The sequence below is a fragment of the Taudactylus pleione genome, unplaced genomic scaffold (genome assembly GCF_031769625.1).
Source record: "Taudactylus pleione unplaced genomic scaffold, aTauple2 ptg000066l, whole genome shotgun sequence".
NCBI classification, from domain to species: Eukaryota; Metazoa; Chordata; class Amphibia; order Anura; family Myobatrachidae; genus Taudactylus; species Taudactylus pleione.
The window spans coordinates 1,247,061-1,262,136 of NW_028284468.1; the positions used below are offsets into that span (position 1 = coordinate 1,247,061).

A 15,076-nucleotide genomic window follows, 5' to 3' on the forward strand; every position below is an offset into this window, starting at 1 on the left:
GGCTGGTTATCAGTGGACACATTATTATAGTTGTTGTTATTTTGGGTTGCCATCTCCTGAAGGGTGTTTACCAACAGACAGAGACTACCTACCTATCAGCTCAGGCATAGACACTTCCTGAGGAACAGAGCTCTGTTCTCTGGAGGGAAGCCAAAAAGGTGGGAGCCCCTTTTTCAACATCTGAAGCTCTTATCTCTCCACATCATCTATTATAGATGAAAAAAATTTAATCGGGGACATCTAGCTCCTCTTTCTGTACCCTGCTTACCCTTTTTGGACAGGAAGTCCAGGATGGATGGTTTGGAAGAAGAAGGCCTAGCAACAGATGGGGATTGTCATTATCAAGACCTGGTCCCCCCAGTGGGTGTAGTCTGGGAGGTATTGGTTGGCATGCAGGCAGCAGAATAACAAAGGCCTCCATGTTGTCTGTGCTTACTATTCCGTATTTCAGTTTGCGATTCAGATAGGAATAAAGTTGGCTACAGAACACAGTGACAGAATCACTGGATGTCTTAGTGCATTCAGGCCAAATATGATCCATGAATTCCCAGATAGATTCCGGACAGATGAATCCTTTGCTTGTAATAATCTTTGGTAATTCCTGGCAAAGATGGGCAAAGGCCAGACACTTTGAAGGCTGTAACTTTGAACTGCTTTATAGAAAACGTGAATGAAACCTTTCCACACTGCAGAACATGATGGAGAGCACCTAGAGCATCTTTTTTCATGTTCTCTGAGGCCTCTCCTGACTTTTGTTTATGTTTTTAAATAGAACAGTTTTAGAATTTAGGATGTCTACTCTATATAGGATTGTAAATAAATTTAGGCTTTAGTTTTTTAGAGCATATAACTTTATAAGCTGTTAGGATATCATTTCTGCTATGTTTAAGATTAAAAAAAAAAACTTTTTGTAACCCAATAGCTTAAAAAAAGTTTTCATTGCAATATTCATGCAACCCCTTGACAGACAGCAGCACAGCACCCCTGCGCAGCTACGCCGATGACAGGTGTGGCTGACACGCACACAATAAAAATTGTTTATTTATTAATTTGGGGAGCAGCCCCTTGACAGACAGGAGCACAGCACCCCTGCGCACCTACGCCAATGACAGTGACAGCCAGGTGTGGCTGACATGCACACAAAAAAAATTTGACAAAAAAAAAAGACAATTTTTTTATTTTATTTTATTATTATTATTATTATTATCCTTTATTTATATGGCGCCACAAGGGTTCCGCAGCGCCTTACAAAGTACAGAAACAAATGAGCACACAAGACAACAGCTATTAACAGTACAGACAATGCAGTGCAAGTACATGATTTATAAACAATGCTGCATAACACCTAAATAAGCAGCAGGGTGTCAGTAAGCAGTTTTAGGTGCCATTGTGAATGAAAGTAAAAGTATGGCAAGAAGAAGCACGTGAGGAAAGCTCCAGAACTTGGGCCCAGAGCACTGATTGATCAAGACTGGAGTCAGGCAGCACTAGGTTGCAAGTTGCGGTGCTGGCTGTATACACGCACACACACAGACAGTTAAAGATAAAAAAAAGACAATTTATCTTTATTTGTTTTATGCTCCAGAACTTGGGCCCAGAGCACAGATTGATCATGACTGGAGTCTGGCAGCACTAGGTTGCGTTGCCGACTTGCTAGATCTTGTGCAGCTGAGCCTAACACGCACAGACACACAAACAATTATTAGAAAAAAAGACAATTGATTTTAATTTTTTTTGTGCTCCAGAACTTGGGCCCAGAGCACAGATTGATCATGACTGGAGTCTGGCAGCACTAGGTTGCGTTGCCAACTTGCTAGATCTTGTGCGGCTAAATCTAACACGCACAGACACACAGACAATTATTAGAAAAAAAGACAATTGATGTCATTTTTTTATGCTCCAGAACTTAGACCCAGAGCACAGATTGATCACGACTGGAGTCGGGCAGCACTAGATTGCAACTTGCGTTGCTGGCTGGATCTTGTGCGATACTGTGGTTAAGCCTAACACGCACGCAGACACACACACACACATAGAAAAATGTAAAAGACACTTTGATTGATTTCTGTTTTGACTATATATATATTTAATTTAATTTTTTTGAGTCCAGAACTTGGGCCCAGATGGACACAGCACCAGCCCAGATGTATCTGCAGTTCTGCACCAGCCCAGATGGACACAGCAGACAGCAAAGCACCAGCCCAGAATGGATCAGCAGCACCAGCCCAGGACACAGCAGACAGCACAGACAGCCCAGATGGATCAGCAACAGCCCAAATGGACACAGCAGACAGCACAGTGACAGCACCAGCCCAGCCAGAATGGATGAGCACCAGCCAGGACACAGCAGACAACACCAACACCTCTCCCAGCCCTAAACTGCCCACCCTCCCTGTTCAGTCTCCACAGCTGGAGTGAAATGGCATCCATCGCGTTGTCCCTTATATACTACATTGATCATAGAGACGAAAGCTCGTGAACCGCCAGATTTCAGTTCTCTATAGTTTTGCCTCGGTTTGAGATCCGAGTGAGGCGGGAAAAATCGAGTCTGCTTGGATCCGACTCGGATCTGCTAAATTCGGGTGGGCTCGGATCTCTGAAATCCGAACCCTCTCATCTCTAGTTTGCATAGGTGTCCTCAGTATGGAGCCAGTCTTGTAGCTAACTTAACAATGCCGCCTGGTTATAAACAGCAACATCTGAGAAATTCCAAATTAATTTACTGAATATAGAAGGAGAAGGTCCCAACCCTTCAGATCATTAGCCTGATTCTGAATAGCCAGTGAGACATTTAAGGCACAAGTAGGGAATACTACTTCTAGCCCATTTTAATGAAAGGTGGCTGCTCCAGATGGGCAAGATCATCAGCTGTGAAGCCTCATTACCACAGATTTGTCTATATTTCTAATGCATCCAGATATGGAACCAAATAAATCAATCTTCTATACCTGCCTGATGTACCACACACTGGCACTCTGCTGGGCTGTTATATAGCGGCCAGTGGTAGTGGGCAGAAGGGAATTGTTCTTCCCACTACTGCAGTGTTCTGTGGATATGCAACTGCTAGAAGTAGATGCACAGAACACACAGGGACTGAGGCAGAGTTGCACACAAGTCAGTTTTGTGGATGGTTCTTGCCATATTTAGCAGCTAGTCACAGAGCCGTAAATAGACTTTTTGGTGCCCTGTGCCAGAGAGAGCATTGGCGCCCCCCCATTTTTTTAAATAGGGACATATGATAGTGCACCTGAAAAAGGGCCATGGCCTCATGGGGAAGGGTCAGGGAAGAGATAGGGGAGGCCAGGAGATGCTGGGGATAAAAGAAGAGGGAGTTACAGGTGAGAATGATAATAAATAGAAAAATTGACAGGCCCAAACAGCGCCCCCTGCCCTGCAGTGCCCTGTGCCATGGCACTGGTCGCACCACCCTAGTTACGGCCCTGGCTAGTCATGCTCTGTGGCCGAGTGCGAGCAGCTACAGGTGAGTCAGGGTCACACTGGTCTATGGCACATCCCACTTGCTGAATGATGGGGGCATATCAGCACTATTTCCTCAAATAATAGGGGAAAGATGGGGGGTGTTGTGTTTACTTTGGCTGCCACAGACCTCTGTGATCCCTTTCTAGATCACTGGGATAGCAAGGTTGATTATGGGTTGGGTCTTACTGGGCGCACAAGGGGTGTATTTTAACAGGTAGGGTTAAAGGTAAGTAGATAATAAAATAATGTTGTATGAATGATGCTTAAATAAAGAGTATTTCATATGAGTATCTTCTTGGTAATTTAAAAATCATAAAACATTGATATATAAACAAAAATTGCCTAACTAATAATGGTACATATGCACAGTTAAAATGAAAGTAGGATAATAACAGTATGATAATACACTGAATATAACAATATTCCAGAAGTGGACAGTTTTGGTGAGGACCAAATAACAGTGTTGGTAGAAATCCAGAGGGTGAGTTAATTGTTCTCAATAGAAAAGGTATATTAGATTTCTTTGAGGATCAGTAACATACTAATTGTGGGGTTACCCTCATGTGTGGACAGGTTACAGTCCAAAAGTTTCGTATTGCTTAAAAGGCTGTCTATGATGGGCCAAACTGAATGTCAACTTGGAAAAAAGGTCCTCTTGCTTTCACAAGCCCCAGAATGTTAACAGGCTTGTATAGAATGGATAACAAGTTGCCATATGAAGAAATACAGTTTCTTTTTGGTGCACGCTCCTCCTACCTCTTCCCGTTCTTTTCTAGCTGGTAGGCGTGGCAGGTTCTTTCCGGGCGTGAGACTGTGATACACTTGTCTGGCTGTTATTACAGTGTGTTCCCATCCTCTGTGCTGGCGGGTTCCCTAGTCCTGCATGGGTCACCTCAGCTTGTGCGAGCGGCCTGGAGATGGTCGCGACTATCGCGACCATCAGCCTTGCGACGAGACCCTGTGGTAGGGTCTCGGCTACCGCAAGGCCGAGTGGACTTCCTGCTATAACAGAGCAGGAAGTCCACTACTGACATCAGTAATGATGTCAGTAGGACCTCCCACAAACGCCAGACGTTCCTAAGGGAACACCTGCATTTGCGCAGCCACCCCCCTCCCTGCCTACAAAACGGGGCGAGCTGTCTCTCACCATCGACAGCCGCCCCATCTTTTAGTGAGCCCCGCAGCGACTGAGCTGCAGTAGCTGGACGGGGCTCGCACACGCACATCCCGGACGCGGCGCGTGCACAGTGGGGGACCATCAAGCCACTTGCGAGCGGCTCTGAATCAGGCCCTCTGTCTGAATTCATAAGAATCTCTTAACGGATGGATAGGGATGGTGCAGCTCCTTAGATATAAGCAATTCTACATATGGGGCCTGATTCAGATTCGGATGCAGTGGTGATTTTTCACGCAGATGAAACGATTGTTTGCCATTGCGCATGCATATTAGCCGCACTGCACACCCACTCTGATCGTCTTGCCATTCGCAAAGTGAGTGACAGGTTGTCAGCGTTTGGGGGTGGTTTGGGAGTGGTCAGAACACAGGTGTGTCGGATCGTTTAAACGCCGTTACATGGACGTGCATAAATTAGCCATTGCGATCACCATCACAGCATGAGAGCTCTCTGCGTGTCAGGAGAGCTGCAATGTTTGCGGCTGGTGAGACCTGTCACAAGGGCAAGATGGCTGCTCGATGTACGTCAATGTTACCAATATTTACGCAAATAAGCGACGGTGTACACATATGAGAAGGCCGCTATGGGCGTTCTTATGCTCAGTTAAGGTTTGGAACTATTAGCATATTTTCGCTGTTGCGTTCCATGCAAAAATCGTAGCTGCGATCACATTAGCGTCTTACTGTGTCTCTGAATCAGATTCATGGGCAGAGATCCGCCTTTACTTCCAGCCATGCACTTATGCCCTACTTGCTAGCAACTCTGATTCAGCCCCATAATGTTGTGAGTTCTAAAATAAGCTTAAGTTTACAGATTTATCAATGACCTTAATCGAATCAATCTTGATCTTTTCTTTGTACATCACATTTTCAGGTTGTTACTCTGCCTAGAAATAATTTTCTGGATAACCCCATGTATAAGAAGGGAATATTATTAATGTGGGATCCAATACCATATGAAACAGACATGCATCAGGTAAGGGGACAAACTACTCAGTATGCACAGCTGGAAGTAATGTAATACCAACAGTGAGAAGGCCCCCATACATCAGAGATGGTTTGCTGCGATCCTGCAATCGGATCAGAAACGCCGACCCGCCAATCGGAAATGCCGCCTGGCCGACATCGATGTTGCGTGATTCGTCGCAGGATCGGTGAAATTCTACATGTTAAATTTCACCGATCTGCCAATCACGATAGTTTTTTGATCATGATCGGCAAATCTGTGAAATCCAACATGTTGGATTTCACCGATCCGCCGACACGGCATCTCTGGATCGTCTCTGATGTATGGGGGCCTGTACTCACAGTGCAGGTACCTGATTTTGCTGCCTGTCAATCTTGTCTAACTTCTTTCTACAAGACATAGAAATAGCCGAAATACGTGCTATAGTGAAAAGTATTGAAGGTCAAGTGAGGTTTCACCCTTTCTCAGGGAAATGCTGCCACATTACATATGTATTACAAATGCACATTCCGTATATATGGTGCGCATAACGCACGTGCTGTACAGTACAGCATCAATCACACTGCTGCACTGTAAAGCGTTGGTGTAGCTACGATGACACGATTCGCATAAATCCTGTCACCATAGGGCGGATGCGGCCATGCACACTGCTGCCTCCGGGAGACTCGAATGCTCTTCCGGGCAGCCGTGGGCAGCACCCAAAATTCGGGAGCCTCCCGGCTATTCTGGGAGAGTTAGCAAGTATGGTGTTGCTAGGGTTAGGATTAACAGCCTGTTTGTTTTGTGTGCCTGGGTGTTGTAGTCTTGTTACAATCCACATAGTGCAAATATAGTGCAATGAAGGTAATTTATAAGCAGGAAGAAAAATAAATAAAAATAATTAGAGGCCTCCAGTTTACTAGGAACAAATTCACCCATTTGCCCATCTAGCACATACATAGGTGACAATCTCCATTATGCCTTTAGGATCTGCCATTGTTAAATGTTCTGTGCAACCTTTTGTGGTATTGCAGACCCAGATATAAATGTGCGTCTACCACATCAGTAGAATGATTACACTTTTATTCACCCGTTATTAGAAATGACCTACACTACTTGCTCCATACAGTACATGAAGAATTTCTTAAATGTGTGTGGCTTGTATCCAGCATAGAAAATCTTACAAATTTACAAAATAAGGTAAATATTCCAGAAAGTATGTGAACCCTGGTAATCCTATCAGTTGAGATTTTTAATAGACAACACATAAACAATAACTCATGAAACCCCTCTTGGTTTGGGTGGTCATTCTTCGAACCTCCCCTTAAAACCATCATAGACCTTAGTCTTTCCTTATGCCTATTAGTATTATAAGAGATGGGGGTCCATCTGCAGTGCCAAAGCGGGCCCCCAACCCCCCTCATGCTGGCGTCTGTGTCAGTGTCTACTGGGCATGCTCATACAGTACCTCTGGAAAAATTTGTTCTTGCAAAAAGCTAAATAAACAGTTTTAAATAAAAAAGAAATTGAACAATATCAGCCCAGCTGTTGCAAGCTTAAGGGGACACTGGGATTTTATTATATGGTCCTGAACATTTTAATGTTTGATTACATCATTAGAATTGAACTTCTAATAGTGTATATACTAGGTAAGGGGAAATTTACCAAGCTGTAGTTTTGTTAAACTGTATTTTGGTGGTAATGTGTAGATAATATTGCTCTCTAAATACAAATAAATGGGAACATATTTACAATAATAATAAAATAATACTGCCTCTGTAAGAGATTTATTAATGTCACCTGATTTCTTTTTTAATACATAGTGATTGGCCTCAGCAAGGGTGGGATGCATCAAGCATCCCGCCACTCATCGCATGCATGAGGAAATTGCAAGGACAGCTCTCCCTATAAGAGCGGGACTTTTAGGTTTATGACCCAGAAGTCCCTCTGTGCAGAATGATGCGTCCGTCTCTGGGGGTGCTGGGAGGGCTCTCTCACAGCACTTTGCGGAAAATAGCCCGTAGGATTCTATCGGGTAATGCCATCTAAGTATGGCATTACCCCTCAGGCCCAAGCTGCGAAAAGCTTGGTGGATATCAGAAATTCGGTCAAACCCCAGAAAACTGAATTTTTGGGGGTATGACCACTTTATTGATGATAGTGAATCATACCACATAAGTGTATTGTATGCAGCAGTTTTACAGCATTTTGGGGCATTTTTTTCCAGTGATTTGGACCAAACCACTGGCGGTTTGACCATTTGTAATCCACTGGACTTTGCCGGCAGTTTGAGTATAACTGTCCAAACCGCGGAACAGTAACTCCAGTGGTTTTGAGGTCAAAGTGCCAGCAATATGCGCCAGTTTCACACCACCAGCATACCTGCTCTTTAGTAAATTTGCCTCAAGACTTTTATCTTATACAGCCCAGGAGCTGGAAGGCACATCAGCAAATAAAATCTAATACGTGATGGTGGCAATCTGATTTGAGTAGCAGTGAGCAAACCACATAAAAAACAAGACAAGGAAACAAACTGCACTATAGACAGACACACACGTAAACACTTTATTTGGACTAACCGTGATATGTGATCAAGCAATTTTGTACTTAAAATACAGTATATGGGAAATGTCAGCATATCAGGAAATGACCTTAATCACATATTATCATGTAATGATGTCAGCAAACTTTTTTGAAAACACGGTGAAAGCACTTATCCAAGTGCTGGGGAAAGTTCCAGTTAAAGATATATATAGGACTCTATTTACAAGGCTCTCTATGCACCTATGCCCTATGCACATGCATACAACTATGCACCTCTTCTGGGACTGTCCATTTGCACAGGCATTGTTGGATGCCCTGGAACATGAACTCAGACAGTGTGGGCAGGATCAGCCTTTCATACCACTCTGTACTTTATTGACTATTTCCAAGGACTCACTATTGAGGCAACTAAGGAGTACTGGCGCCCTATGAACTGTGTTAAGGACACTGCCTCATCCCAAAATGTGAGAAGATGTCAATCTAGGACTGTCACACAGTCCATAGCCTGCTAAGAGACTATTCCATCATGGACAGCCCTGAGGAAGAAAAGGATTACACCTCACTATGCTTGATGTTCTCTTTCTATTATGCACCCTTCCTTATATGTGTCTGTTCTATAATAAAGCTTCAGGCATTTGATTCACTCCCTCACCTACTATCTTTATGCAAATAAACACTGCTTTTTTCAATCAAAACCGTAGGGAGAGATTCTCGCTTCCCTGCCTTTTTAGCTAAGACCAGGTGTAGATGCCTATGTACGCTGTGGGGATTAAAGGTACCCCCAGCAGTGACTTGTGGTGAGGTAAATGGCTGGGGAGGCACTGACTAGTGTCAGAGCCAGATTTACAGATACATATATGAACCCGAGGGTTCATGTGGGCATTATACAAAGGTGCAGCTGTATATACTGTAGTGCTTTAAATTTGGTGAGTTTTGATCAGGGATGCGTGGAAAAGGGGAGGCAGTGCCTCACCTGCCATACACTTTTTACTCCATAGTTTTGACTATAAAAATGATTAGAATAATACAAAGAAGATATTTATAATATTTTCTTAACATATATCTTATAATTTTTATAGTCAAAACTCTGGACTATACCTAAGTATGATAGGAAAGTTCTGCCTCACCTGACAGCACATCACTGACCCCCAGTAGGCAGTGGGCCATCACCTGGTTCTCTGGCCAAAGGTCCGGCTGCCTGAATTCCGAGGTACTATGTACTCCTGGTGCGGCCTGAGCTAGGTTGCCTGAACATGCACTGGTGGTGGTCCGCAGTAGTATGGCACTGTGCACTTTTTTTTCAGGTAGCATCATTTTTCCTTTTCCCAAGGGGCAAGGATAATTTTTATATTCCCGGCCTTATCGCACTATTTATTTATTGCGCTCTTTTACACCTTTCACCCCACATTTTTATGTTTTTTTTGTGTCTCTGTGTCACATTTGTGGGGGTTTGGGTGTGAACCTTATGTGCCGCCCTCTCACCTAGTTACCTGCGGCTCTCTACTTTTGGGAAGAGCCAACGAATCTGTTCCACAGGGGGAAGCTTCGGCCAATCCTGGAGAGAAAGGGGCGACATGAACCTTGAGGCGAAGGGAAGCCAAAGACCATTGCCCTTTTGGCTACTGGGGTTGGGGATTTAAAGAAGTTCCCCCAATTAAGGATTTTAAAACAGACTGAGACTTAAGTGTTTGAGTGATTACACTGGAGGAAAAGCAGGAGAAGGGAATCTTCAGGTCCCCCTTCGCCGAAGCTAACGGGAAAGGGGTACCTAAAGATTCCCTTTTCACCCTCAATGGGGCCTTCTGCCTCCGAGGGCATGGGGGAGAAATGGGACCCTTCTTGTTTAGGAGAGGGTCCAAAGTCCCAAGCCCCCAGCACAGATTTTGCACTGCACTGGATAATTAGAGCACCCACCTCGGTCTTCAATTAAAAAAAAAAAAAATCAGTGGGAGAGAGAGACAGATGTTCTGTATTGCACAGTAGCACACAGGGCTTAGGAAGGTGAGTAGTCCCTGGGGGCCCCTGTAGCAATTTTGCTATTGTTCGTTGGTGAATATATTCCACAGCTCTCAAAGTAAAGCTGACAAATCTTACATAGTTATTTAGTATAAATAAAGTAAGCTATTAGACCACATAGCGACAACGCAACAAAGTGACAGATCTTATATATAAAATTCATTGGTCTGTTCGTTTGTTTGTTTGTCTGTCCGGTTATACATTCGGACACCCCAGCACCGATTGGAATTAAACAAATGGTAGGTGATCCAGTTGGATCCTGGCCAGGTTTTAGGTAGGTTAGGGTCCCGGTCTGACCTCTCGTTTGTGTACGGTGGGCAGAACTTTGACCCGGGGAGCCTGTCTGAGCCTTCCACTGGATGGATTTGGATGAAAATTTCATAGAGTAAAGGGATCCTAGGATATCACTCAGTCTGACACCCACTCTGTTCTGCTCCCTTGCCCTCTGCTGTTCTGCCCGACCCCCAACCCCTTACTTACCTAAGGCTGGTCCTCTGCATATTCGGCGCTAGACTCCCACTGCACATGCTTGTTGGAGACGGGACAGTCCTTATATATATTTATATACAGAGTGTATATGTATTATACTTAAAAACCCTAATTTAATTTCCAATATCTTTTTATCTGCCCGTACAATTAAGTGTGTGTTTCTCTGTTCTCTCCTACCATAACACCATATAGAAATGCTGTTATTTTTTGGGGAACAGTTTGCAGAAGAGATTATCTCTTCACCACAAATAGCATACATGATCATCCCCCCATTGAGACCTATGGGGGCTGTATCACTTAGAGAAGAGATCATTTCACTGCAGTTTTCTCTTCTATACATTGGGAGAAGAGAAGAAAATAGATTTTTATGTTAAATAAATTGAGACCTAGAAAGTCACCTTGTAAAATATAAAAGTATTACAAGTCTCTGTCGAAAATGACTAGTTTTTTTAAGCACAGTACTTTTATGTGTTTGACTATAGTGCTATCATTTACTTGCTTCACAAAGCGAGATCTTATTTATGCACGTGGACACAACATAAGTGGCAGGGGCAGGGGCAGATTGTAAAATTATATGGGGATTTTGCTGGCGCTGCACAAGCAGGGTGTGCAGTGGTGGTCCAGGCCACCACACTGTGTTTTCTGCCAGCAGTACCATCTTTCCGTGATATATTTGGAAAGATGGCACAGGAGAAATAATAAACCTTTTGCTATGTTCTGTGCATTCTCCATGTTCCCGAAAATTTAGCTTGGTTAACAGGTTTGATTGAGGGGGTCTTCTGCACATTGGTCCTGCCAGGCATTAATAAGCCTCTGGTGATGTGGCAAAACCGGGGGCGTATTTATAATGGGTGCAGGGTGTGCAGTGCACATGGGCCCCTTGGTCAAGGGGGAGCCCACACCACACACCATGCACCCATACTTTTTTTTTATATTTACCTCTCCAAAGTCCCATGGAGTAGCGCTACAATCTGCCTGGACTGTAACTCCACAATATTACAGCTCATAGGTGTATCTATAATGGGTGCAGGGCGTGTGGTGCACACGGGCCCCTGGGTCCAGGAAAACCCCTCATAGCACACCCTGCACACAGATACTCAGGGCCGGCTCCAGGGGTAGCCGCGCCCTGTGCAGGATGGGTATTTTTCGCCCCCTAGGTGCATGAAAATGGGGGTGTGGCATAATTACCATAGACCATGCCCCTAAATGATGGTATTTGGGGGTGTGTCCGTATGGCACACCTTCCGATTAACGTCAGGTTGGGGGCGAGCCCAGCACTCCGTCACCAGCTGGGCTTCCCCCAGCCGTCTCTCTGCACTGAATGGATGCTGTTTGCATGCGCGCAGCATCCATTCAGCTACTCCGGGGTCCGGCACCAACGTACAGCTGCGGCGGTGGGGGTGCCCAACTACCTGCGGGAGATTTCGGCCCATGGGTGGAACAATGGGACAGTGCCCGAAAAGTGGGACTGTCCTGCTGAAATCGGGATGATGGGAGGGGTGAGCCCTCTATGGGGTGGCACCCCTTTTCGACCGCACTGGTCCAACATGCCTCGAGTTCGGCCCTGCAGATACTACTGACACTTCTGTCCATCTGATGGCATTTTCAGGTTCCCCTGCGGCCTACGCCATCTTTCCAGCGATAACTTCGGAAAGATAGGACAGTGCATTGAAAGCAAAGATTGTCCACTGTCTTGACCTGCTAAGCCACCAGGCTGCCCATTTAGAGCTTAAATAGGTGCCAAATGTCTCAAAGTGCAATTGTTACTGCTGGCCCACATTTTTGAAGTCTCAAAAATTACCTTGATTATTTACATTCTATAAATTATAATTTTGAGTCCCTTGTTATATTTCCAAATATGCATTAATTGTTTTGCCTTGTTATTAACTGTTATTTATATGACACCAGAAAGGCTCAGCAGTACCGTACATAGGAGTGAAACATACAACAAATGCATTAGGTGATTTATTTATAAAACAATAGTCAATATTTGCAGTATGTCCCTGCTGTTATCAAGCAAACATGATTCACATCTCTCTATATAATGTTGTTAATTAAATATACTCTGTTTATTGTTCTATCACTCTGCATTGTGGAATGTCACTATATGTCTCATAATACTCCTCAGACCTATAAGCCGGAATATCAGTACTTTGAACGATACAGTAAATATAGAAGGCAGAACCCAGATCAGCCATTTTACATCCTGAACCCAAAGAGCTCCTGGCAACTATGGAAAATAATTCAGGAGAACTCACCAGAAATAATTCAACCAAACCCTCCTTCATCGGGGTCACTTGGTAAGTAAACAAAACTGAAAACATCTGAGGTACTGTACAAAAGCAGTTTTTTGTCCAGCTGTAAGCCCCAGTTCATACTCCCTCATGGTCAGGGAGACTCCCTGAAATAGTAGCAATCTCCCTGACTCCCTGAAGAGTCTAGCAATCTCCCTGATTGCGCCTTACCCCCATTATGTAGCTGTTATATAAACCCCCCACAGATATATACATTCAACTGGGATTATTAGTATAATTTCCCTGCATTGGTTATAAGGCACAATTACAGACCCTCCAACATGACCCGTTCCATTAGGTACAAAATGCTCTGCTCCTGGACTTTGAATATAGCTGTTTTTTTATGTATTTCATTGACTATTGAAGCCACAGTAACATCAGACAAACCACACTCACAGAGGGTTTGTTGCCGTTTGCTGGGAGAAAGGCTGGGGCTGCCGCCACTTGTTTATGTTTGCCCTCCAGGCTGAAAGTTGCGAGCCAGCCCCTGTGGCTCGCCAATTAAGGAAGGAGCGTAGGGCTATGCTGGGTGCATCAGGGGCATGGGGGGTATAAGTAGATTATGTATATTATAGCTTCACTTACCTTTAGAAGGTTTGTTAAAACTCTCCCCAAAACTCTAAAGCCAGGTACACACTAGGCAATATGTAGTCAAACCCGCGGATCAGGCCAGCATATCAGGCACATCTGTACCCACTATGTGTGCCCCCGCTGGCTGACATTGGGGTCGTTCCGTCGACAAAGCAACCCAGCTGCTTATAATAATAATAATAATAATAATAATAATAATAATAATGTTATTTATATAGCACTTTTCTCCTAAAGGACTCAAAGTGCTTTGTCAGAAACCATTTAAGCTACCAGTATATTTTTGGAGTGTAGGAGGAAACTGAAGCACCCGGAGGAAATCCACGCAAGCACGGGGAAAAGATACAAATTTCACACCATCAGGGCCAGGGTGGGAATCGAATCCAAGATGCTAACCATTACACCAACCATGCTGAAAGGCCATTGTCCATAGTCAGGGCCGGCATCACCATTAGGCAGCTTTAGGTAGCAGCCTAGAGTGCCGGCCACTGGAGGGGGCTGCTAGGTCCAGAAAAAAAAACATGACCATGGTCCCAGACAGTGTAGTGCGGACCGCACAGAGGGCCTGATTCAGAGTTGGGAATAGAGAGAGAGATAGCACTTAACTGTGTACCTGGACAAACCATGTTGCAATGCAAGGGGTGTAAATGCAGAATATTTTTTTTGCATGTAGGGTAAATACTGGCTGCTTTTACATGTACCCCACAAATACTGCACAGCTTTATTATTACTCTACAATTTAGATGTCAGTTGGGACTCCTCCCTCCCAATTCTAAATCTCTCTGCACATTTTAAATCTGCCCCACCTGCAGTGCAGCATGGTGTCACCAAGATGATCAGTTGAGAGAGATATCTCTCTATTCCCAACTCTGAATCAGTCCACACTATACAGTAACAAACACACCGGCGCAGGGTAGTTCGCACGTACTACCCAGCGCCGGTGTGTTTGTTTTAGCAGCCAATGAGAGTCAGACAGACCCTCATTGGCTGCTGCGTCCACTGCCGAAGCCAGCTCCCGCAGTGGGTGATGGGAGAGACGACATGACATCTATCTCAATGTGCCAAGCAGGAGGACGGAGGAGCGGGCGGCAGCGGGCGCAGGAGTAGGAGTGGGGATTCAGGAAAGTTTTGTGTTATTGTCTATGTGTAAGGGGCACTGCACAGGAGAGACCACTACTGGGGGCACTGTATAAGGGGCACTGCTGGGAGCACTGTATAAGGGCCACTGCTGGGGCCACTGTATAAGGGGCACTACTGGGGGCACTTTATAAGGGGCACTACTGGGGGCACTGTATATGGGGCACTGCATAGGGGTTCCACTACTGGGGGCACTGCATAGGGTTGACCACTAATGGGGGCACTGCATAGGGGGAACCACTACTGGGGCACTGTATAATGGGCACTGCTGTGGCCATTTTATAAGGGGCACTTTATAAGGGGCACTACTGGGGGCACTGCATAGGCGGGACTACTACTGGGGCACTGTATAAAGGGCACTGCATAGGGCATGTGTAGCTATCCAAGGGAAGGGAAGGGGAGGACGCT

The 15,076-nt window shown here is 44.8% G+C and overlaps 1 protein-coding gene across 2 annotated transcripts in view; it reads left to right on the forward strand.

Annotated features, from left to right (window-relative positions):
• The window catches only part of LOC148534369 (beta-galactoside alpha-2,6-sialyltransferase 1-like), an 82,949-nt gene that overhangs the window by 44,119 nt on the left and 23,754 nt on the right, over window positions 1–15,076 (forward strand). For both annotated transcript variants that reach the window (XR_015877641.1, XM_088466807.1), the window contains exons 4-5: window positions 5,529–5,630; window positions 12,778–12,949. Coding sequence is in view for 1 of the 2 variants with exons in the window: in XM_088466807.1 (XP_088322933.1) it covers window positions 5,529–5,630; window positions 12,778–12,949 (274 nt within the window). In the remaining variant the exon portion in view is untranslated. The remainder of the gene's footprint in view (window positions 1–5,528; window positions 5,631–12,777; window positions 12,950–15,076) is intronic.